Source organism: Anolis sagrei, chromosome 2 (genome assembly GCF_037176765.1).
Source record: "Anolis sagrei isolate rAnoSag1 chromosome 2, rAnoSag1.mat, whole genome shotgun sequence".
NCBI lineage: Eukaryota > Metazoa > Chordata > Lepidosauria > Squamata > Dactyloidae > Anolis > Anolis sagrei.
The window spans coordinates 244,257,806-244,282,493 of record NC_090022.1 but is presented as its reverse complement, the minus strand read 5'-3'; the positions used below and the strand labels follow the sequence as shown (position 1 = coordinate 244,282,493).

The 24,688-nt window shown below is 38.9% G+C and overlaps 1 protein-coding gene across 2 annotated transcripts in view; it reads left to right on the top strand.

Moving 5' to 3' along the window:
- Nucleotides 1-24,688, top strand: part of KCNN2 (potassium calcium-activated channel subfamily N member 2) — a 103,509-nt gene that overhangs the window by 54,973 nt on the left and 23,848 nt on the right. For both annotated transcript variants that reach the window (XM_060761918.2, XM_067464490.1), the window contains one exon: nucleotides 21,133-21,274. In XM_060761918.2, coding sequence (XP_060617901.2) covers nucleotides 21,133-21,274 — 142 coding nt within the window. The remainder of the gene's footprint in view (nucleotides 1-21,132; nucleotides 21,275-24,688) is intronic.

Below are 24,688 nucleotides of genomic sequence, written 5' to 3'. Positions count from 1 at the left end.
AATGTGTTCTATATCCCAAATGTAAACTGCATTAGAGAGCAGAATACATAGTTATTCTATCAAAGAAAAATCACACAGTGATCTGTATAGAAAATTGATACATTCTGAGTAAATGAAGAGATAAAAGAAGAAACAATTTGTGCTCAAGAACAAAATGTGTATGGGGGTGAGCACTTGTCCTCATAACAGAAGCAGGAGGTCAATTAGCTTGAAGTCTTTGCCCTCCAAAATTGGGAAGGCAGTAGACACAATATACTCTGACTGGATCCCCAGAAGAAAAGAAAGACATTTTTTTCCTCTGGTCAGGAAAATAAAGCCCACAGGTTCTCAACCACAAGGTGACAGCCAAGTCTGATTCAACAATGAAGCAGTGAAGCAAGATTTCAAGTAAGCTTGCCAGTTCAGGATCTATCTAGATCGTGAATTTTTGAGCCAAATTTTGACATCTGCTGATGTACTAAATGCCAACCACAGTTGCTCACATCTTGTCACTTAACACACACACACACACAACGTATTTCCCTGTTTGGAAGTTAAGACAGAAATCTCTAAGATCTATTCTCAATCCAAGTTAAATGTGAGAGATTCGTTCATCTTGTTTATGTAGCAATACAGAATAAGGGACATTTAATTTGCCCAGTTGCGGAAGATAGATGCAGAACAAAGTAGAGAGTGAAGTCCAGTGCCATAATACTGAGAAAGAAGGAAAAATGCATAGACTCCCTGCAGAGCCTTTGTAAGTTGCAGCAACAAATCAATTAAACCTTGCAAATTGTCATAAGTAACCGCTTTACTAGCTCAGCTGGAAATCTGCATACAGTGATTACCTCTTGCCCAGAGATGAACCTATCAGAACTTCAGAACATGTATCTTCATCGTCTGTCTGAAGATAACCATGCAAATGGGAAATTCGGGACTATGCCCTGAGAACTGACAATGAATGTCTTGAGGAACCAAGCTATTTGCATCTCACAGCTAATATTTACCCACAGCTGGAACTAACTTGTTGCTTTCTGGTGCAATGGGGAATACAATCTCCTTGTTAGCATTGAGCAAGATTCAACTGCTTTAGTATTCTTTAGTTGACATGTGTGTGGTATAGATTGGAACACCATTTTGTCCATTGAAGAACATGCCTTGAGCTGTCTTCCTGAAGACAATCTTAGCCAGAGCTATGTCTGGTTTCCCAAACATAGAGTTGTTGGTCCAAGTTGCTTCAGAGTCTGTATGCAGAAGCATAAGGCAAAACATGAGGCAGTAGTTGTACTAGATGGTATTCTTCTACAATTGAGGGAATATATACCCTATGCCTGTAAAAGTAACTTTTAAAATTAAATTGCAAAAGCAGTAGACTTGCACCTCTCAAAGGTACAGCCTTCATGTAATTTAGAACAATGTATATTAGATATTGGATGTAATCATATATAATTGGTTATTTTCAATCTCTGCTTCAACAATGGTGACCTGGAAATAATCCAGTAACTATGTCAGTACTTCCTACATCACTCCCAAATCTTCCATCCAAGACAGCAACAGTTTTTGGACTGGATAGCATACCAGAAATATGCCTCTCTGGAACCTTTCCTTCCTTTCATGCCTGTAAGAGTCTGTGAATAGAAAGCTACTAAAAATACAAGAGATATTGAGAGATAGCATGGCAAGCAGAGCTGAAAAATAGATCTGACCTGAGAGATATCCATAATCCTGGCCTTGGGTCAATAGTGGTTAGACATCAGGAAACTCATCAAGCCACAGACACTGCAGAATTCAATTCTGCACAGATAGAGAGTGTAGGATTGAGGAAATCCTATAAGCTATAATTCCTCCACTGTCCTTGCCATTATAAAGGAAGATCTACCTCCACACTGTTTTCCAAGGGATTGAAATATCTGTGTACCCTAAATCAAATTAAGGACACATTTTCCATGCCTTCCAGTACAATCTTCTAGCTTACTCCAGTTCATGAAGAAACATTCGCCCCTTCTTCCTAGAGATATGGGAAAGATTTTATAGTGTAGAGTTGTTATATAAGCAGGGGAACCCTCACTTCAGTTTTGTGGCCCCGAGAAGGCAAAGAAATTGAAAACAGTTTGCCTCAAATGTTGTCAAGGGTCCTTTAACCCTTGACAATTGTCCATCACAGTCAAGTGTGTTCTGAAATTCTGTCAATACAGCCAACATAGCCCCTTTTATGCCTCCCTTTCCCTTTCTCCTGAATGCTTTCCATGCTAAATAAAAGAACTGTTGCATCGTTGAGTAGATGACTGAGGCTTTAAGGAGATGATAATATTTTATTTAAGGTATTCTTCAGGAGTATCACCACCTCCATTGTTTTAGATTATTGCCCAACTGGACTATATCTTTGTAGATATATATATTTTGATGTTGTGTTGAGCTCTTCTTCTAGGGGAGAAGAGGGGAAAGCCCTTTCTTCTCTGGAAACTGTGGCCCCTTCCTCACCGCAAAAAAATCCCACATTTTCTGCTTTGAGCTGGAATATATGGCAGTGTGAACTCAGATAACCCAGTTCAAAGCAGATATTGCGGTATTTTCTGACCTGATATTCTGGGTTATATGGCTGTGTGGAAGGGCCGTGTGAGAAGACTCCCAGTCAAAGGGAAAGGACTTTCTTGTTTGTTTGTTATCCTTTCAGTTTCACCGAAAGCAAGATTTCTGCATAAGCCCCCAAATAGGTTTGGCTCCAAGGGATCTGTCCTCCATTGTCCTTCTTAAAGGAAAGCAGGAATTTGGCATGATCTCAAAATGTGGTTGGCTGTGAATATGAGAGTGCCCTTTACAGTTCGCTTACCTGATGGCAGCAATGCATGACTATAAGTTAGCATTTAAAATTCCCAGTATGGCTGAGGATAGTCAGTATAGCACAACTAAGGGACATTATGAAAGAAATGTAAAATTGAGGTTTCTATTTCCCTAGTGTTTATATCTGCTCATGTATATAACTGCCCTAGTATATGCTGGTTTGTCACTTTTAAAAAGGCATTTTGGGGGTAAGCTTAGTGTCAGCACCCATCATTCTCATTCTCCTTTCTTCCACAACTGCTGACAAGTTAAATCAGGGGAGGAATTTGCTTCCTCATTCTCTCCTGCTTACTGTTCTCTAACTGGTGTTTACTTATGAGCTCTATTTGACTTTTTTGAAATTTATCATACCTTGATTTGCAAAACGGGTGGAAAAATTATTTTAAAATATTATGGAGTAGTGGAATTGCAGTAGGGCAGGGTTACAAGGGTATGGAGAAGTACAAGTGTGGAATCACAGACTAGCAAATTGCTGCAGTTGCATGGATTGAGAGATACATGATGACTAAGATGCTTATAGCAGTATGTAGTTGCAGTTGGTGATTGCACAACTTCCATGGAATTGCAGCTTCATGGACATGAGTCTTTTGTCAGAGAAGCTTCTAGTCATTCAGTACTTTGACAATTCCCATGCAATTAAACTATAAGAAAGACCTTGAGCAGTAAAAGAACTCATTATGGGAATCTCAAAGCATTTTGGAGCCATAAAATAATGAAGGGAGGGACATGCTATAATAATTTTGCATGCAATGTGTGTGTTGTGTATTGTTTGCCTTCAAGTTGCTTCAGACTTATGACAACCCTAGGCAATCTTGTTATGGGTTTTTCTTGGCAAAATTTGTTCATAGGGGTTTGTCTTTCTCTTTCTCTGAGACAGAGAGAATGTGACTTGCCTAGGGTCACTCAGTGAGTTTCCATGGCCTAGCAAACCAAACCCTGGTCTCCATAGCTGCCGTTCAATGCACCATTCTGAGTCTGTATAAAATATACTGTGCTTCTAATTTTGTTTATACTGTGAGTTGGGGCTTCATAACCAACAGTGAAAACAAGTACATTAAGTGTTGCCATGAAAAGAACAGCAAAGTGTTTGATTCAGCCTGGCATATTTTCAGATTACTGCTCTTAAACAGTGTTCATTTTCAGGATCGTCTAGCAAATATTCCACAACACTTCTGTAACTGGTTTTAACAGTTTGAACTGTCAGAAGTGGAAAAGTAGACAAAACATTTCTCTGTTTTTTAAAAAAATGCACATTAAATTTGACTACATTTAAAAAGTGGCTTGCAGCACAGCGTTCTGAAATATAAAATACTGTTTTGGTTTTTCTTTTAATTGGGTGTGAACGTCTGGCAAAATGCTTGGAGAGAAGTAATAGAAATTTAATGGAAGGATTAAGACACCCTACTATAAGAAATGACAGAGCTCAGGAAAGTTATTGCTCTAACTGGGATTTTGAACAGTGTTTTGTTGTACAGTTCCTCTTCAATTCCCACAGTGTATGAGGGTCTGGCTTGTAACATACTTTATTTACCTGTGTTGTATTTGGTACTTTGAATGTGTCAATGTTTTTCACTCTTTAAGTTATTTACTTGCAAATATTGCTATTTGGCATAGGTTTTCAAGGGCAGCATACTGGTGTTTTAGATAACCCCATTTCATGGGCTACAGTCCATGAAAGATACTATGGCAAAAAATTCTTAATCACAAGGTAGTTGAAAGTTTTTTGGTGTGATAGACATACATAATGCCATTTCAACGTATCGCTATTGTTACTCCATTAGTGAAAAAATTGAACTCTAATCTTAAATCTGAGATAGTGCTGAGCCATTTACCATCACTGAAAACTAATCTTAACACAGAGAATTCAGAAATTGTAGATGGCCTTGTGCATGGATGTGGAGAACAAAACACCACCTACCAGTTATGCACCACTGTATCTACATTTGGCATAATTACTGAATAGCATCAACACATGTATGCTCTATTAAGTTCTGCTAAAGGTTCCTAGAGGAGTCCAGTATCACTATTTCCCAGATAGAATATATGTCCAAGCCATGTATGATATATTACTCAGTTTGAAATAAATGATCAAAATTAGTGAATTAGTGGATTATTTGTACAGTTCCAGATATTGGATTTTACTCTTACCCGGTGAGGGATGGTGAGGCATGATGAGGGATGATGGAAATTGCAGTGAGGAATGATGGAAATTGCAGCCTGAAGACAGTTAGAAGGTCAAATTGTCTAGCCCAAATTAACATCTGAAGCCAATTTGGAAAGTATCTGGTATTTCAGGGGAATACACCACCTATCATTCATCACCTGGAGGAGGTTTCATACTATCAAGGGATGATGGAAACATGCAACGTCCCCTTCCTCTAATGCTGTATGGCATCCATATTCTACCCTGGTGTCTTTATGTTTGACATGGATGACTGACAGAAGATAACCTATGCACCTAGAACTTACACAATTTCCGAATAAGCAGGAGGCTTCACTGTTGTCCATAACTGTGTGTTATACATCAGGGCTAGGCTATGTAATGAACCCCCTGTGATTTATAAAAGCCATACCATATAATTTAGGGCCTGGGGTGATCAATAAATCCCATTGCCACCTTATCATTTGGAGATTGTGACATATGATTAACATATACAGGGATGCCGTCACATTGTAAATAACTTGTTGATTAACTTGTTTTGTTATTAATTTACATGGTTTTTCTAGTAATTTAACTTCTCTAGATTATCCAAACCCCAATAGATGCCAAGGGACAATGTACTAATCTTTGCAGATAAAAGTTCTTAATTGGGAGTGAGGAAACAGAAAGGATTTGGTTGCATAATACATTTTTTCTGCCTATGTTCAGAAACACTCAAAGCATTAAAATTCTCTACCCTTGACTTCCACACAGCTGAATATAATCCCACATTATCTGCTTTGAACTGGAATATTTGGCAGTGTGGCCTCAGATAACCCAGTTCAAAGCAGATATTGTGGGATTTTCTGCCTTGATATTCTGGGTTATATGGCTGTGCGGAAGGTCTCTGAGTGATCCCTCTTTATAGCTATCCTCTTATTGCTGTACTTGTGGTGCATCTATATCCTCTACTGAAAGAAATGCAGTCAGCCCTCCACATTCAATATGTTTGTGTGCATAGAAGCAACATGAAAGTGAAAAAAGTAGCAAAATTTTCAGGTTAAAAATGGCCAATCTTTCTAGTAATATAGTCAACTTACACTGGAGGATGGTTACAGAATTGCTTTGGGGGACTTAAAATGCATTCTTTCTAGAAATCCCTGGATCCTCCAGCATGATTGAAAGAAGTTGACCTTAGAGTCACACTGGAGAACCTAGCGTTTCCAAAAGAGAAATATTAATATTAAAACAAATATGTGAATAACCGAATACACAAAATTCAAAACAGTTAATGTTTGAGAGATTATTGTTATTCCTTATTAAACTTTAATAAGCATGACATTTGAAGAGGGAATGAAGTGCACATGTTAATGGGGATGGAGAGAAAAGAGAGGGAAAGATGAGTGAGCAATTATATTAAGACAGTTAGAAGAGAAGATCCCATGATTTGAGTGTTTTCCAATTTGGTAATTCCCAGACATGTTGAATGTACAACTTTTCCTGACAATAATCAAATTATTGGCTTTGTAGTCCAAGTGGAGACAGGCAATCTGAAAAAGACAGAAACAACCCCTTTGAAGGAGCCTTTAACAAAATGTATTTCCCTGCACTCAAAACTGTCAACTTCTGTAAATTCCATGGTCTAGTACACAGTAAAGTTTTGATCCATGAGTTAATTAGCAATAACGCAACCAATTAAGCATCCTAATTGCTATCGTTCATGACAGCAGATTCATTTCCCAATTTCTGCTGTTTAGAACTGTTGAATTTGTTATTGAACCTAATGATATTCATGCTCTGTATGTATTGGAAAAATATACAGTGACCCCTTGGTCTCCATGAGGGTTTGATTCCAGGACCCCACATGAATGCCTAAAAGTACATGTGATTAAGTATGGTATTTATAAAATGGCATAGGGCAGCAGCAGGGGCAGGGGCAAGTCCCGGCTGCCTAGTGAGGAGATCACCAACCATGTGGATATGGTGAGCCCACTGTAACCATGCATATGTTCGTTGTTATTTGCCTAAGAATAATTCAGAGCATTCAGATCATAAATTCATTAAGGTAATTTTGATTTGGAAGGACTAGTATTAGCAAAACAAGACCATAGGTGATATTAAAATGTTGGAATATATACTGTTTATATAATTCAAATACATTATAAGAATCAGCATAGTTTATATGAAACTAGTTTTGAACAAGATATATAGGCTGCTTACTGCAAACATAATTTGATTGTAAAAGCAAAAGACTAAAAATCAAAACTATCAAAATAAATGTTAATTAAACAACTATTTGAAAAGGAAAAATTTGTTTTGTTCTTCCAAGGCCAGGAAACTCAAATGAAAATAGTTTAACTCTTAACTTGAATGAAGATACTTTAAACCTACTTTTGCTTTATATGTCGAAGATGATAAGAGAAGTTGCTATGTCACAACTGTGTGCTGAGAGAATATTTCATTCCTGAGAGTTCAGAATATTTGTTGTTATATAATGTGCTTTGGAAACCAGATTCTTTTTTTTCCTTGCCGCTCTTTCAGCTAAATGCAGTCAAACAAAGAGAAAGAGAGATGAGGATTGGATAGAACCAGTCAGAGTGAACAGAGCAAGGACAGATGAACTATAATACACTGTTTTCATTGCCATCCATATTGATCAGATTTGTTTGTTCAAAGTACCTGTAGGCCTCTTATCAGGAACTTAGTACAGTCAGCCCTCTACATTTGCTGGGATCAGTGGCATTTGTGTCTCTGGTGAATGTGAGGAAACACAAATACGGTAAATATTTTTTCCCCTGAGAGAACACCTCTTTAGGAATTTTGGTCTTCTAGCACAGCTCTATAGTTTAATGTATAATTATTTTGGAGAATCTAGAGATTTCTACAGAGGTAATATCTCTAGAAATGTTTAGGTCCTCCACATGACTGGAGGAGTTTAATATAAAGTCATACTGAATGACCAAGAGATTCCTAGAATAATAGAATCAGCAAAGGTCAAAAACATAAAAGTGGAGTTTGTTACCAAAAGGTACCAAATCGGGGTGGGTGGGGTGGGGGATTAAAATGTGTTATAGGTGGCATCACATTGTTGGCTAGGAATATAATATTATGCACAGATGAAAAATATTGATATGTGTGGAATCATTTTAGTACAGGATTTTGGCACATGATGACACTTATTACTTTTACACACAAAAATAATTATATACTCTTAGAAGACAATAACATTAGGGAAATACAAATATGAAGTGTTCAATAGTTGTCCACTTTGGGGAAAACTAAGGTCTGTGTAACATTTGCCAGTAACTCATGTTCACTGTTGTTTCTTTTGCTTTTGATGTACTGTACAGTGAGACCCCAGTGGTGCAGTGGGTTAAACCACTGAACTGTTGAACTTGCTGATTGTAAGGTTGCAGGTTCGAATCCAGGGAGTGGCATGAACTCCCACTATTAACCCCAGCTTCTGCCAACCTAGCAGTTCGAAAACATCTACAAAAAAAATTAATCAGTAATGTGGGAAGAATTTGAATAACAAAAAATCAAATTTGGAAGAATATGAAACTGAAAAATTTATCATCTTGACAGAGGGCTTTGGGTGCTTAGTTCTCAGGATTAGGATTGCAACTACAAGTACTTTCAGAGAAGGTTTTACTTACCCTCATGTCATCACACAATTTCACTACCCTGCCACCAAAAAATTCTTCATATTTGTCCTCACCATTATTCCTCAGTACTGATTGTTTGGGTTCTTGTTTCTTTTCCATTCCACAATATATTGTCTTAAGGGGAGAGGGACTGCATCAAGACTTGGGAGGGAGGCGGGTTTCAACCCTGTATCAGGTCATTGTCCAAAATGTTCAGTCAAAAATATCAGATAAAATGTAATCTGGAAGTGACCAGTTGTCACTCCAAATTTATGCTTCTGTGAGGATTTTTTGGCTAGTTTTTGGGCTGCTGTGGGCATTTCTTATAGGCACTGAGCATCAGAGGAGATTGTGGAGGATCTTAAGCATCAAGACTCTCCAGGCAGTATTGTGAGACTGTTTAAAATGATAACAAAAATAAAACTAGTTTCAGAATAATAATCAGAAGATTCTAGAGATGGCCTTCCTTTTTCAAAAAAGATTAGTTAGAAAGAATAATTAGCACCAGTTCATATTAGCCAGCAGCTTCCTGGAGACACACTGGAGACACATGGGAATGCCACTGAGCTCATTATGAGAAGACACTGATGGAGAAGTATCATAACTTGGTCCCTGTTACATAATATAATCCCTGTTATTGTAATATAATCATTGTAGTGAGAAAATGGGGTCCATTTAAAGAGCTTCTCCAAATTAGTACTTCCTGATTATGAACTTGGGGGCAACCCTGCAGATTGCTACGATATTCTTCTGAGGATTCTCAGCCAGTGTATTCGTCTCTTTCAATCAATGCCACACTAGTGAATAGGAGGAATTGACAGCCCTCAATGCTTTTAATATATCTAAAGGAGAAAATCTATTTTGTGCTATTCTACGATTCATTGGACTTGGCAGGTTATAAATTAAAGGCTTCTACCAAATGTTTGTTTGACAGTGTTTTATGTTATAACTGTTTAATGAGCAGCCGAGATTCCCCACCCCAGTTTAGAGCCTCATACATCTGGTCCTAGTTAGGTATGTGAAACCATGCTTGTTTGTTAAACAATACAAAAGTTGTTATATTAACAACCGGTAGTTTCAGGGAATGGTGGAACACAATAAGAAAAAACTGAAAATGATTCAGAACCTCCCTTTTTCTAATAAACCATATTTCACTGAGTTCAGATGTCATGGGGAACTATAGTCAGCTTAACAAAAATAATCCTCATGCATTGATTTTTATAAAAACTTGGATTTTGTGAGCTGGGTATTTTCTGACCCCAGTGAAAATCCCAAAATACTGAGAGTTAGCAGTAATATCAGGATTATGTTTAGGGTCTGGGTTGCCATTAGGATTAGCATTACAATTTAATATACTCATCTTGATCCCAAGGAGATTTCTTATATCTTTGCCCCCGCCACACTCCAGCTAGCAACCAGGACACATTATTTTTGTTTCTCTATCATGACTCACTAAAAACTAGCTTTCTTGTGCCAATATATGACATTGTCTGGGAAAAATGTACCTTAATGCAAAAAGTTGGGACAGTTTCTCTCATCAGTCAAGGGGTGGAGGGGGAGAAAAAAGTTCACTGCAAACAACTGAAAGTTGAGCACGTTGTTTTCATCTGTTTAGGTGACAATGCCACAGAATATCTGCATTGTAAATCTAGTTCTCTGCAGATTTTGTAATAAAATCTGACATGGGGAGATGAAAATATTCTACCTTAGTGCACGAAACATAAAATGTGGGTACTTCACATTTGCAGTTCTGTTTTTTTTTAAATAAAAATTATGTTAGAAGCAATTTGAGAAACTGCATGTCATTTCTTCTGTGGGAGAATTGGCCGTCTACAGAGATGTTGCCCAGGGGACGCTGAGACGTTTTACCATTCTGTGGGAGACTTCTCTCCCCATATGGGAAGCTTGAGCTGACAGATGGGAGCTCACCCTGTCTCACAGATTCGAGCTGTTGACTTTCAGGTCAGCAGTTCAGCCAGCACAAGGGTTTAACCCAGGGGTTCTCAAATTAAGGCCCGCGGGCTGGATGTGCCCCTCTAAGGTCATTTACTCGGCCCCTGGTCTAAAATTTAGACTTAGGGTCACCCTATGTCTGAAACAACTTCAAGTCACACAACAACAACAACAACAACAACAACAACAATCTGAATTAACTTGACTATCGGATCCCCATTCCCATTGAAATACTGGTAAGGTTATGATGGTTAAAATTGTTCTTCATTTTAAATACTGTTCTTTCATGTTTTTTGCAGTACAAATAATATATCTGCAGTGTGCACAGGAATTTGTCCAGATTTTCCTCAAAATACAGTCATCCCCCCAAAAGTCTGGGGGACAGTGAAGCAGCCCTCTGCTTTAAAAGTTTAAGGACCCATGGTTTAACCCATTGCGCCACCGCAGCTCCTTGCTTATCTGGTCAATGTTGCTGTGATATGTGCTGTAAAGCTTCAGACTTTCCCATCTGAATATGCCAACATTTGAATGTTCTTTCAGCTTGAGTCCACTTGCAGGGTTAGCCACAGTGCTCATCATAGTTGTCCTCTGTTGTATCACAACAATGACAAAAAAAGTATTTATTACCCACCTCTCATTGCGGCTTGGGACAAGGCACAATATGGGTAAAACAGACCAATAAAACACAACACTATTAAAATGCATATAACAAAATGCACACAAGATTGACACCAATGTCAATAAAATAGCTTGCGGAGTGACTTCCAATGTGAGCAAGGTCTCTGAGAGATTATCTGTCAGTGCCCCCCTCCCCCCACTGCTGCCCACCAAATAGCTATTTGACCCATTTAGTCTTTCTTCTCTTCCAAACCTTTCTGACATGGGAAACCTTACTATCATCCATTAATTGTATATGCTCATTTATTGGAATCCTAGACAACATGCTATATCCCTTCTGTTTACCTTTATTGGTTTATACTGGAATGTTGTCAGGTTTTTTTAGATTTCTGTATTGTAAATTGCTCTCTTTAGTTTGTAATATTTTCTATAGGTTTGCATGTTTGTTTGTATGCGGTATAGATTCACCAGGCTGACAAATCTTTGTGTGGTAAGGAGCCACACAAATGTACCTTTCCAGTATACATGAATCATAATAACAACAATAACAACAATAATAACTTTATTTTTATACCCCACCTTTATCTCCCTGAAGGGACTTGGGGTGGCTTACAAAGGGACAAGCCCAGAGAACACAGAGTTAAAACATAATGCAATAAAATAAAAAACAAAAACAAATTAAATAGCAACACATCACAATAAAACATAACATCATAAAAACCATACCATGGGACCAATAAAAGTGCTGAGTTCAGAGGGCTCTGAGTTTATGCACAATTCCTAGATAGAGCTAAGGGAAAGTGCAAAATTCAGTGGCAGGGATGGGAGTGTAATGTCCTTGGGCTTTATAATGTCAGGATTGTAGAGTGGAGGGCCATGCTAAAGTGCTGGAACTTAGCTATTAAAGGGCCAATTCTTTGGAACTGCCTAATCAAAGGCACAGCGGAACATCCATGTTTTTAAGTTGTTGCAGAAGGAGGACAGGGTAGTTTATAGTCTGATCTCCCTAGGAAGAGAGTTCCAGAGCTGGAGGGACACCACCGAGAAGGCCCTCTCCCTCATCCCCATCAACCGTGCCTGAGACAGAGGCAGAAGTGAGAAGAGGGCCTCCCTGGATGATCTTAGGGCTCATGTTGGTTCATAGGGGAAGATGCGATCGTGAAGATAGGCAGGTCCTGAACCATTTAAGGTTTTTTAGGTAATCACCTGAACCTTGAATTGGGACCGGAAACTCGTTGGCAGCCAGTGGAGCTGTTTAAACAGGGTCGGGGGGGGGGGGGGGGGTTGACCGCTCCCTGTAACTTGCTCCAGTTGGGAAACTAATGATCTAGTTTCCCAATGGAAACTAGATCATTAAAATCACAGAATATCTCTCCTTTTCTAGTTTGGACAGAGTGACAATCAGATGAAAGTACTTACCATACAAGTGACATTAGCATTATGGTCAAGATGAAGGTCACGCCAATGCTTTCCACTGTGCCAGGATTATCTGCCAGCAAGCATATGAATGAGATCGGCACAATATAATTGGGCTTAAGTTACTTTTAAAAGCAAGAGCTGAATTCCTTTCACAATGTCTTCAAAAACAGTATAAACCACTGTGTTGTTCAGTAGGTTTTAGATCAGACAGTCATTCAAATTAGTTGTGCTTTAACAACGAGGGTGTTTTTCTTTAAAAAGGAAAAAGCATATAAAGAGTCTTTAGAGGTTGGTGGGGAGGCATCCTTTTCTACCTATTATTTAAACTGGTGAAGAAAAGACAGAGCTTTGTTGTTTGGAGGGATGTTTAATAACTAGTTACTCCACTCAGCGTCAAATTGACAAGTTTCAGATGTAATGGGCTGTACAGTTGTATCTATTATTACTCTAACTGTATAATGTTTAACAGGCTTTTGCTTTGCTTAGATCAATGTGGTTTTGCAGGATAGTTTTTTTAAATCTGAAAATGCTTTCAACCCCTAGTCTTTCTGCCTATTAATCTTCCCAGTGATTGGATCTGCAATTTTTTTAGGTAAGCAAACTAATAAATGGTAAACTTTATTCATGACATTATCTTTGTAGCACAAACTAAATTGAGAGTTACAATTCCTCAAATAATGTAAACTTTACATTCACCTTAAATTATTTTAAACTAAAAAAACTCAGAATTAAACTGAATTGCATTAAACTGGATGTAAAATAGCTATCATGGCAGAACTGATGGGGAGCAATTGTGTTGTAATAACAGGCATCTATTATAACATGATAGTAGGATGTATCACTTACTATAGCTACTATTGTTGGCAAAAAATAATATTGGGATATATACATGCACTGTGGGAGCATGGGATGCAGTGTGCACATAAAATACACAGTGGGAGCTATATTAGGCAAAGGAATACTTGCAGCTGTAATTTCCTTTATGGACCAAAGAGAGTAAAAGAACCTGGACCAGTGCCTTGAAAAACATAAATCACTGGGACTTTTATGAACAATTCCGTCCCTGCTGAAGCCAATGGCAAAATGCTAGCTTCGGGATAACATTTTGCACTTCATTTACAGACTCAGAGTTTAATGCCTGCTTACATCTATGATTAGAGTGAATACCTTCTGAGGCATGTATAATTGTGTGTTTTAGGCCTTTCAGTGCCTATTCTGATTCTCCTCTATCTGAAGATACAGTGCCTACTTGCCTAAGAAGTATCTTGAGAAAACCTCAGCTTGAACTATAAGTTCAAAATGTGAGAGATATATTCTGGCTTTCAAATGGATTGCTATTTTAACATTCCCCAAACATTACCCAAATATTTGCAGTAATTCATCATCAATCAAGAAGAAATGGAGGACCCCTCCACACAGCCCTATATCCCAGAATATCAAGGCAGAAATCCTACAAGATCTGCTTTGAACTGGGTTATCTGAGTCCACACTCAGAAAATGTGGGATTTTCTGCCTTGATATTCTGAAATATAAGGCTGTGTGGAAGGGCCCTGAGAGCTCTATTATATGGGTTATCAACCATGGGTCCAGTGCAAGGTAAAAGAAGGGTATACATGAAATAAAATAAAATAAAAAAATTAAAATGAACTGTAAAGAGTTGGGACAATTTAGTGGAATTCTGGAAGGAACGTGGAGAATAATTTTCATCTTTTCAAGCTAGCTAAAATGGTAGACAGTCAAAGACTTTCCAGAAAAGCAAGAACTAGGATGGTCACTTGGTGGTCACTTCCTGAAAAGGAAGAAGACACATACTACCAAAAATGATGACCGAAAAGGGCCCAATTTGCTTAAAATGATACTTGATTATTTATATATTTATTGTATGTCTTCAGGTCAGTTTTGACTTATGGTGATCATAAGCAAGCCTATTAAAGGCTTTTCTTGGCAAATTTTGTTCAGAGGCGGTTTGCTGTTGCCTTTCTCTGAAGCTGAGACAATGTGACTTGCTCAAGGTCACCATTGGGTTTCTATGGCTGTGGAGTAATTTGAACCCTGATCTTCATAGTCATACTTCAACACTCAAATCACAACACTGTAGTGGCTCTCAATTTGTATGTACTACTGCTATATTAGTCTTGAATAAGTTAGACGAAATGACATAATATCTCACTTAAGTTGAGATGATTGTGACCAGGTTACTTGAAAGTTTAAGGGTTGCAAAGTGAAGAAATAACCAGAAACATAGACACCTCAATTTTCACTGGATGTCAGGCCATTATATGAATGGAGGAAATCAGAAGGGTTTGGGGGGGGGGGGGCAATACTTTGGTCCTCATTTTAATACAGATGTAAATAAACATGAGAGCCATAACACAATTATCCTTTTGCATTCACGTTTTTCCAGAGTTTAAGATTCCAAATTTATTTTGATCAGAAAATGTACAGAAATGAATTAAGTCGGTAGCAGTGAAAGCAAAAGTGTGTTTCAGGGAAACTGTACCAAAAGAAATAATACATGAGAGAGAAATGTTATCAAGACACAAATATTCTGCAGAAAATGTGCACAACGATACAAGAAAATATTTATACATCTAAAATTAATATAGTCTTTTTCTTAAGACTACAAACCTATGAAGAAACAGGATGAAACAAACTTGCATTTGGGGAAAAAACATTATTGTAGTGAACTGAGCCTCTGCTGTCAGGCTGATGGATTTTGCATTAACGGTGGTGGTGTGAAAGAGTTAAAGCAGGGGTCCTCAAACTTTTTAAACAGAGGGCCAGGTCACAGTCCCTCAAACTGTTGGAGGGCCGGATTATAATTTGAAAAAAACATGAATGTATTCCTATACACACTGCTCATATCTTATTTGTGGTGCAAAAAACACTTAAAAACAATACCATAATTAAAATGAAGAACAATTTTAACAAATATAAACTTATTAGTGTTTCAATGGGAAGTGTGGGCCTGCTTTTACCTGATGAGATAAGATTGTTGTTGTTGTTGTTGTTGTTGTTGTGTGCTTTCACATCATTTCAGACTTAGGTTGATCCTGAGCAAGGACCGGGTAAATGACCTTGGAGGGCTGCATCTGGCCCTCGGGCGTTAGTTTGAGGACCCCTGAGATAAAGTGTATGAATGGCCTCATTGGATATTTTTTGCATTTGCTCACAATTTGAAGCTGGGAAAAGATATGAAGACTGAGAGTGAATAGGAGAGTTATGTTTTCTATATGGCTAACTGCTTGCATAGTTCTCATAGTTAGTAGGGGAGCGATGGAATGCATCTGAACACTTTGGTGTTCTTTGTTGGCTTCTGCACTGTATAACCTTTAAGAGTCAATTTTCTGGTTGCCTTAGCCTGGGAAGGGGTATACTTTGACCTAAGTTTCCTATACATTCAGCCTTATGGATTTCAGTTAAAAGATAAGTCTGCGTACAATTAGTGTTTGGACCCAATCCTAATTAGTTGCACTTGATAGAGTTCATGTGTTCATCAGTGAAAGAACCGAAGTTCTTCTCTGCTGTTGTGTATCATTTGCTACATCCATTTTTCATTGAGTTTGTTGTGAACCGCTTGGAGTCATCACAGGGACTGAGAAAAGAGGTATATAAAATAAATAAATAACTACGATCACTATTTATTGGTGCTGTAGCAGTAATGAGAGTATTGTTGTTCAGCCCTGGAAGAATCCCTAGAGCACACAGTTCTGGATCAAGACAATCAAAAGAGAGAGCCCCCCCCCCCCCCGGTAAAGAGCCCTTATACAGTGGAACCTCAACTTCCAAGCATTCCAACTTACAAGTGTTTTGAGTTACGAGTCATTGCTCAACCCCGTTTCACTTTAACATTCAAATAGCGTTTTGTTTTATAAGCTGGTACCAGAGGGAGCACTAGTGCCAGAGGGAGCACTAGTATGAGAGTACAGGGCTTTAGAGCTTCAAGGGAGTGGCCTCTGTGCCTCCAAGCCTCCTGCTTCAAGCTCTTGTCCACTTTGGGAGATTGGTGTCTGCTTTGCTCTTGTCCACTTTGAGGAACTTTGGGTTACTTGATTCTGTGTGGTTTTTATTCCTGGTATATTTGGCTTCATGAAGAGATAAGTTCAGACAGCAAGAGAGGGAGAGAGGGAGGCTGGAATGAGTACAGTCTGAAGTTTGGGGAGGCACAGGGGCATTCTGGGTGATAATTCTAAATGCCCCTCTCTAAACTCCAAATCCCAAGTAGGGGCTATGAAAGTTCAAGTGGAATATGTAATAGATTTTTCATTCTGTACAGTGAACAGCCCACAGCCTAGCCAGAAGAAGTAGTCAGTTATACTGTCTATTTAACTGCATCACTGGTTCTCTGTACTTTCCTTCACAATGTTCAACAGGCTGAACCCTAGAGAGAGTGGACACCAGCCCTGTCCATCACACTTTTGTCTACATCTGCCATAGTATCTTGTTAAAAAATGGCCAGTAATGTAACTACATTTAATAATGATTATTGTTTCTTCTGTGTCTTTTCATAAAATTAACAAAAGACAAAAATGTTGGCTCTCCTTTTTCTTCTCCTTTTACTTTTGAGCCAATAGAATATCACAATAGCCACAACATTCAGGATGTCCCCTAGTTTAAGTCAGTTTGACATTGCTTTCAGTTTAATAGGATTGCAACTATAAACTTTCTTGAGAATTGTTTGAGTACAGAGATCTTCCAAAGCCTTAAGGAATAATTCATAGGCCTTTTCACAGCCAGGTTCAGCTAAGAAGCAAGATTCATTACTAATGAATTACTAATGATACCAATGGGAAATAAATGATGTGAGTGTGCAAAATCAGGTCTACTACTCTAAATAAAGCCCTTTAAAATCTGTTTTTAAAATTAATCAATATGCTTAGGTTTATATGTAGCACAATCCTTATGTTTGTGGATGTGTTCCTTAATTTACTGTAGAATAGGAAACTGTGGAGAATAGCAAGCCCTATTGAAATGAATGACTTCTGTCAGAAGTTACTGCTGTGTTACATTGGAGTACCTGGAAAGTCCCAAGTGAAGTATCCTCTCTCGGAATTTGCTAGGTCTTCCAACATGACTTAATGCTAACTTCTGGCAGAAGCATACCATAGATTTGCCTAGATGATCTAGAAAATCGCTAAAGAGGGCATATTTTATCATGTGCAGGCAGATGGAAATGCAAGTGGTGGTCCTGCAGGTGGAACTGTACATATAAACCTCTGCAGTCAGTTGGCATTAGAAGATATACAGTTCACTGTCACATAACCTGACAGGTACATTTTTATAGCAGCAATTAATTGTTAGCACCTATAGTACCAATTGCATATGGGAAGCATAGTGTGACTAATGCCAGCCCAAATCTCATCAGCTGTGACATGGCCTTGAGAATCAATTCAAGATGTGCCCATCTACCTGTGTACTTGGTGAGTAAACTTGGCAATGACACATTAGAATTATAGAAAGTACAGCATTTTACAGATACAGTTGGACTAACAGCCAATTATTTACGTGAATAATTGAAAATAGAGTCAATCCTATGTGTTTTTAATATTCTTCAGTAAGTACTTATTCTAGCTGCCAGACAACAAGTTGCTCAGGATGATAAACCTTTTACGGTTATATTGGGGATTGTGCAATACAGTGTGTATAAGCGTTGAATCCATGTTTATAAGTTCACTATATCTATCGCCTCACTCTTTGTGTGTGTGTGTTTTAATGACCTAGCAATATGAGCAGCGTAGTTTCAGAATTGTTTATTATAACATAATAACTTCACTGGAATTGCTAATCTGGTAAATTAAGCAGCGCTAAATCACAGCCGCATAAAATAATTCATAGCGAATCATCCTGTGGTGGAAAACGGAGAAAGCACTTGATCAAGGCCATGGAGTAATGTGTTATTAAAAAGGGATATACACAGCTTCAGTGGAAAAGTCATCTGAAGGACACTGGTAATTAAGATATTTCTTGTCTGGGGCAAAATCACCAAGGCTGCTTCCAATCATTCTGCAGTTAAAAGGTGCTCCAGCATTTCCTCATTAATGTTGTTTTGGAAAAAAGTTTGTGAGATTGGCATTGCTTGAGTTGCTTATGTTAAACCCAATCATAGCTGTGCACAGATGTTCTTCGCTAACTCTCTCAATCAATCTGCATTTTGTTTTCTACAAGATTGTGTTCTTTATAACAGCTTTATTTCTCCAAAATATGTTCTGTTTAACAGTCGGTTTTAGATTTCTCCTGCTTATTTATAATTGTGAGGCAGTTCTTTTTATTTTTGTTGCAAAACAATTTAGTTTGTTTTATTTTGGTGCATGCCTATATAAGCCCCTCTGGATGCATCCAAGAAATATAGTAAATAGTACACCCTACAGGTATAACTTGTACAGTATTTTTAAAAAAGAAATCATGATAGAAAAATAAACAAATGGCTCGAGATTGCTGCAGCTAATATCAGTTGCGTTATAGAGGATTCATCTTAAGCTGTTAAGGTACATATGCATGACAACAATGATGATCTCACTTTGTATGTTAACCTTTCTGAAAGAATTCCAGTTCCTATTCTATTTAGCCACATCTGTACTGAGAGATCTTTTGATATTTTCTTTGATTTGACTATTTCTAATCACTTGGTGTTTAATGTAAGTGCTATAAGATTCCTTTTGGAAGATTTTGGTGATGAGGGAGATGGCCTTCTCAGTGGTGGCCCCCATCTTTGGAACACCCTCCCCAGGGAGATTAGGCAAGACCCTACACTGTCCTCCTTTCATAGGGATTTAAAAAGCTGGATGTTCCAGCAAATCTTTGAGAATGATTAGTCCCTAGGCCCAGTCACTAGGTAGCCAGATAGCACTCTTTCGTGCACTTCTCCCACTTCCCTGGCCCTATGATACGCTGTTTGCATTATCCCTTGCCAAGCCCTTTTATAGTTGGCCACATTCATTTTGTAATCCTGGCCATTGGTTTGTTGAACCTCTACTGATAGAGCTACAATGAAATGGGGTTTTCATATTTTTATTTTCAGTGTGTTTTAACAGGATCTTGGTATTTTTATGATGCTTTTAGTTGTTTTTTTTTGTTAAATTAAGTTGTGTTATATTGTAAAATGTGTTTATTTTGATGTAATTGTCTGTATGGTTTTCTTTCTTGCAATTGAACGTTTGCTTTTTATGTTAGAAAACTCCCTGAGTCCCTTTGGGGAGATAGGGAAGTATACAAATAGATGATGATGATGATGATGATGATGATTATTATTATTGATTCCCATTTTTACTTTCAAATATGGAAATAAGGTAGTAATGCCCCTTTACAATAATTTTCTGGCCTAACATTTCGCTTATCTGTCCTAACATCGCCTCCCAAAACCTAGATATTTTTGAACGTCTTAACCATATATGTTTCTAATCATGTATTTCAGCAGAATGTCTCCAACATTATTGATCTTCTGAAGTTTAATACAGGCAGTTCCTGAGTTACAAACAACTGTCCTACAAACAACTCATAGTTAAGAATGGGTGTAAGAAAACAGGAAGTGAGAGAAATCTATCACTCAGAAGGGAAATTCACTCCTGGAAGAGTTATAATGGGGTCTCCACAGAAGCTTTACCACCAATCCTTGTTTCCACAACAAGCTAAATGTTTAAAAACCCAATTCTCACAGGGACAGAGAGTGAGAGGAAACTGAACAGGGGCACAGACAGCAAAAGAAACACTACAAGCGTGTTAACCCTTTCCTATGGTATCCAAAGTGCCTGTTCTGACTTACATACAAATTCAATGTAAGAAGAAACCTACAGTTTCCATCTTGTTCGTAACTTGGTGATTGCCTGTAATACATGTTCAGAACAATGTTAATACACTTTCTCTGGCCTAAGCAGATACGGACTTGTAGGGTGGAATTTTCAGATTGAATTTCATTGGTTTTTTAATGTTTGTATCCTCAAATCTGACTTGCACACAGTTAGATTTGCCAAATTCCTATTTTATAATTTTGTGTATCCCTTTGAAGCTTGACATGTTATTTTGTGTGTGCTGTTATTGCAATATGTTGGAGCTCTTGGGGTGGCCAGAAAATCATCATTACTGTAAACAAAATAATCTCTACATTTACAAGCATTTACGCATGTTTCCTGGGAAAAATGAAAGGAAAAAGGGAAAGGGGCTGAACAAGGGCAAGATGGATGGATGTTGTTTGACCTTGTTGTTTGACTGGCTTGACCTTGAAGGAACTGGGGGTGGCGACAGCCGGCAGGGAATTCTGGTGTGGGCTGGTCCATGAGGTCATAAAGAGCTGAAACGAATGGCTCTTTATGGCTGAACGAATAAACAAAATAATATACATGTTTCCACACACAACAGTGGACTTTGCCAATGTACGTACAACCCAATCCTTCATGCCTTTATTTGTGAACTGTGGTCAAAGAGCAAAAAGATCAAAGAGTATGCAGCTAATTGTATTATTGGCAAAGACTGAAGTCCTAGAATGCTTTCCAAAGCTAAAAAGCTGTGCTGAAGAATTAATTGTAAGGAAATTTTGTTTTTCAGGTATCATGATCAACAGGATGTTACTAGCAACTTCCTTGGAGCAATGTGGTTGATTTCAATAACTTTTCTCTCCATTGGATATGGTGATATGGTACCTAATACGTACTGTGGGAAAGGCGTCTGCTTGCTTACTGGAATAATGGTGAGTACTCCCATGTTAATTATTCACATTTCTAATATATTTGTTTAAACTTTTTCCAGAACTCTTTATATAAAGTTGTATGTCATACAATTGATTGACATTATAATCAGTTGTATCATATACAGAAGGAGCCCCATGATACATGAGACCTCATTATATTTAACTGGTAATAATTAGCATTGAGGTCAGTTAATATCTGGGTGGACATGTACAAGATGGCATGGTAAAAGTTCCTAAAAGATAAAAGCTGGAATTTATGTCTTTTTGAGGAAAAGATATACAAAGTATAGGTGGCATTAAAATGATAGTTATTCTGAGCATCCAACATCTCACCTGCCAGCCAGAATGCATGGTGCAGTCAGTATTCTTGGGTATTTTATTTTATTTTTGTTTACATGCATTATTTATCCAGTACAATAGCAGACCTATAGCTGCTACATTAGTTGTCTTCTAAATTTGATTGAACTAACATTTATAAACTTGTCATATCAGTATCCCACTGAACATGTTTGCAATAATGCATTTGTTATTATGATTTAGTACTATGTACAATGGCAGTGAAAAGGCCAAGTCAGTAATAGAAAAGAAATGGAAAATAAAAGGCAAACTTAATAAAATTACAGCAAAAAAGGAAGAACTTTATGATGAGCTGTTAGACAGCGAAACCGACTGTCTTGAGAGGTGATCAATGCAGAGAGTTAAACTGACATTAGATGGCCATTTGTCTTGGATACTTTAGATGTAGACTTTTTCATTGTCAGGATTTTTATTAATTCCCCCTTGGGTTCACATTATGTGTTTATCAATCCGTGATTCTATGATGGTTGTACCATAAAATGACACCCAGATGTGATAAAAAATAAGCAGAAGCACTTATTGGACTCTATGTTGGATTAATTGAGAACTCAGGACTTGACAAATTATTTTAACTTAATTCTTTTAAAGTGAGGGGGAGGGAGGGGTTAAAACTATTTTAACTCTGTTGCCAAACATTTTATTATAATTTGAAGAATTACCCAATCTGCTATGGTCCAAATAGGCCCAATTTAACACAGGGATGAAAGTCATCTGCTGGCACTTTAACCACCAACCTACCTCCCAAATCACCTCTTTGGTATATTATCCAGTCTTGCACTTTATAGCCCCCAATTTCTTGCGATCCATTCCTATGCTCCTACTCAATCTTTTGCACTTAGCACTTTAAAGATCTATACATTTGTGGTGCTTGCTAAGGGAGGGGGAGGAGGGCTGGAGGTAAGTAGAGATTTTTTGGGGGGGGGGAGTGGGAAGAGAGTGGAGTGGAGAGTCAGCCATCAAGAAAGGGCTATTGAGCCAAATTGAGACTATTGGGAGGGTGGGATGTGCAGGGGGTGGTTCCATCAACTGCCCCCCCCCCCCCATAGTAATAATATTAGGGAGAGGGAGATATGAGAAGAGGAGACCAAATGTGTTAATTCAGTCTAGGGAAGGAGAAAAAACACTTGTAGTTCCAAAGCGTATTCCAAAACGGTCCCCTGACATGGTAAACGGATAGCCATGATGGCGGTCCCTCTGGGTTGAAGATGGTGCTGTTGAATGCCAGGTCTGTGTATGGAAAAATGGTGATCACCCAGAGCATGATCTTGGATGAACATGCAGACTTCACATGTATAATGGAGACCTGTCTGGGTGCAGCAGTGGGGGGTGGGGGATGTGGTTAAACCTCACCCAGCTTTATCCATCAGGCTACTTCATGCAGCGCCAGCCAAGATTTGGAGGATGGGGATGCAGGGTTGCAGATGCCTCATTCCACAGACACATGCATTTAAATGCCTCCACCTGAGGGTAGGTGACTGGGACAGAATAGGATACTTGTAGTATACAGATGACCCCATGTCACTACAACTTCTCTAACTGAGCTAGCCAGGGGGATCTCGAGCCTGGCGTTGGAGTCACAGTGGCTTATAGTTCTGGGGACTTCAACGTCCATGCGGAGACCTTCCTGTCGGGAATGGCTCAGGACTTCATGGCTACCATGGCAACCATGGGGCTGTCCCAAGTGGTTTCTAGCCCTACCGATAGAGTGGTACATACATTGAATTTGGAGTTCTGTTTGGGATGGGAGAATGATGGCAGTGTGGAGAAATTCTCTTTAGTCTCACTATCATGGACTGACCACTATCTGGTCAAGTTTAGGCTGACTGTACCCTTCAATCTCTGCAGTGGTGGAGGACCCATTAATATGGTCTGCCCCAGGAGACTTATTGATCCAGAAGGATTCCTGATGGCTCTTGGTGATTTTCCCGCCACCTTGGCAGATGATTCTGTTGATGCTCTGGTCTCTCTCTATAATGCGGAGATGGTCAGGGCAATAGACACAATCACTCCAGAGCGTCCCCTCGCAATGCACAATACTATAGCTAGCTCCTTGGTTTTCCAGGGAGTTGGCAGTGATAAAGTGCAAGATGAGAGGTCTAGAGCACATTTGATGATGGTTGCAAGGCGATTCAAACAAAAAACGGGCTGTTACCCAATGGATTCATTTCAATTGTGCAACTCGAGGATATGAACAAGATCCTTGGAGAGGCAAGAGCGACCACATGCATCCTAGATCCCTGTCCTTCCTGGCTGATAAAGGAGGCCAGAAGGGGTTTGGCTGAGTGGGTAAATGTGGTGGTTAATGCCTCCCTTTGGGAAGGCAAAATTTCGGCGAGCTTGAAATAAGCAGTGATCAAACAGCTGTTGAAAAAACCATCACTGGACTCCACTAATTTGAATAACTTTTGGCCAGTATCCAGTCTTCCCTACTTGGGCAAAGTTGTGGAACATATGGTTACTTCACAGCTCCAGAGGTTCTTGGAAGACACGGATTATCTAGATTTGGCACAGTCTGGCTTCAGACCAGATCATGGACAGCCTTGTTCTCCTTAATGGATTATCTCTACAGAGAGCTCCACAGGGGGAGTGGCACTATAGACCATGGTATCCTTCTGGGATGCCCCACAAGAATGGGCCTTGGTGGTACTGTGCTGCGGTGGTTCCAGTCCTTCCTTGAAGATCGTACTCAGAACGTGTTGTTGGGGGACAGCTGCTTGACTCCACAGTCATTGTCTTGTGGAGTCCCGCAGAGTTCAGTACTGTCCCCCGTGTTGTTTAACATCTACATGAAGCCATTGTGTGAGATCATCCGGAGTTTTGGAGTTCAGTGTCATCTGTACGCAGATGACATCCAACTCTACTACTCCTTTTTACCAGCTACTAAGGAGGCTGTTCGGATCCTGAACCGATACCTAGCTTCTGTGTCGAACTGGATGAGGGCTGAACAGGCTGTAACCCTATACCCAGTTGCAAGGCTGAACAGGATATAGGGTTACAGCCTGTGCTGGATGGGGTTACATTCTCCCTGAAGGTGCAAGTTTGCATTTGGAAGTCCTC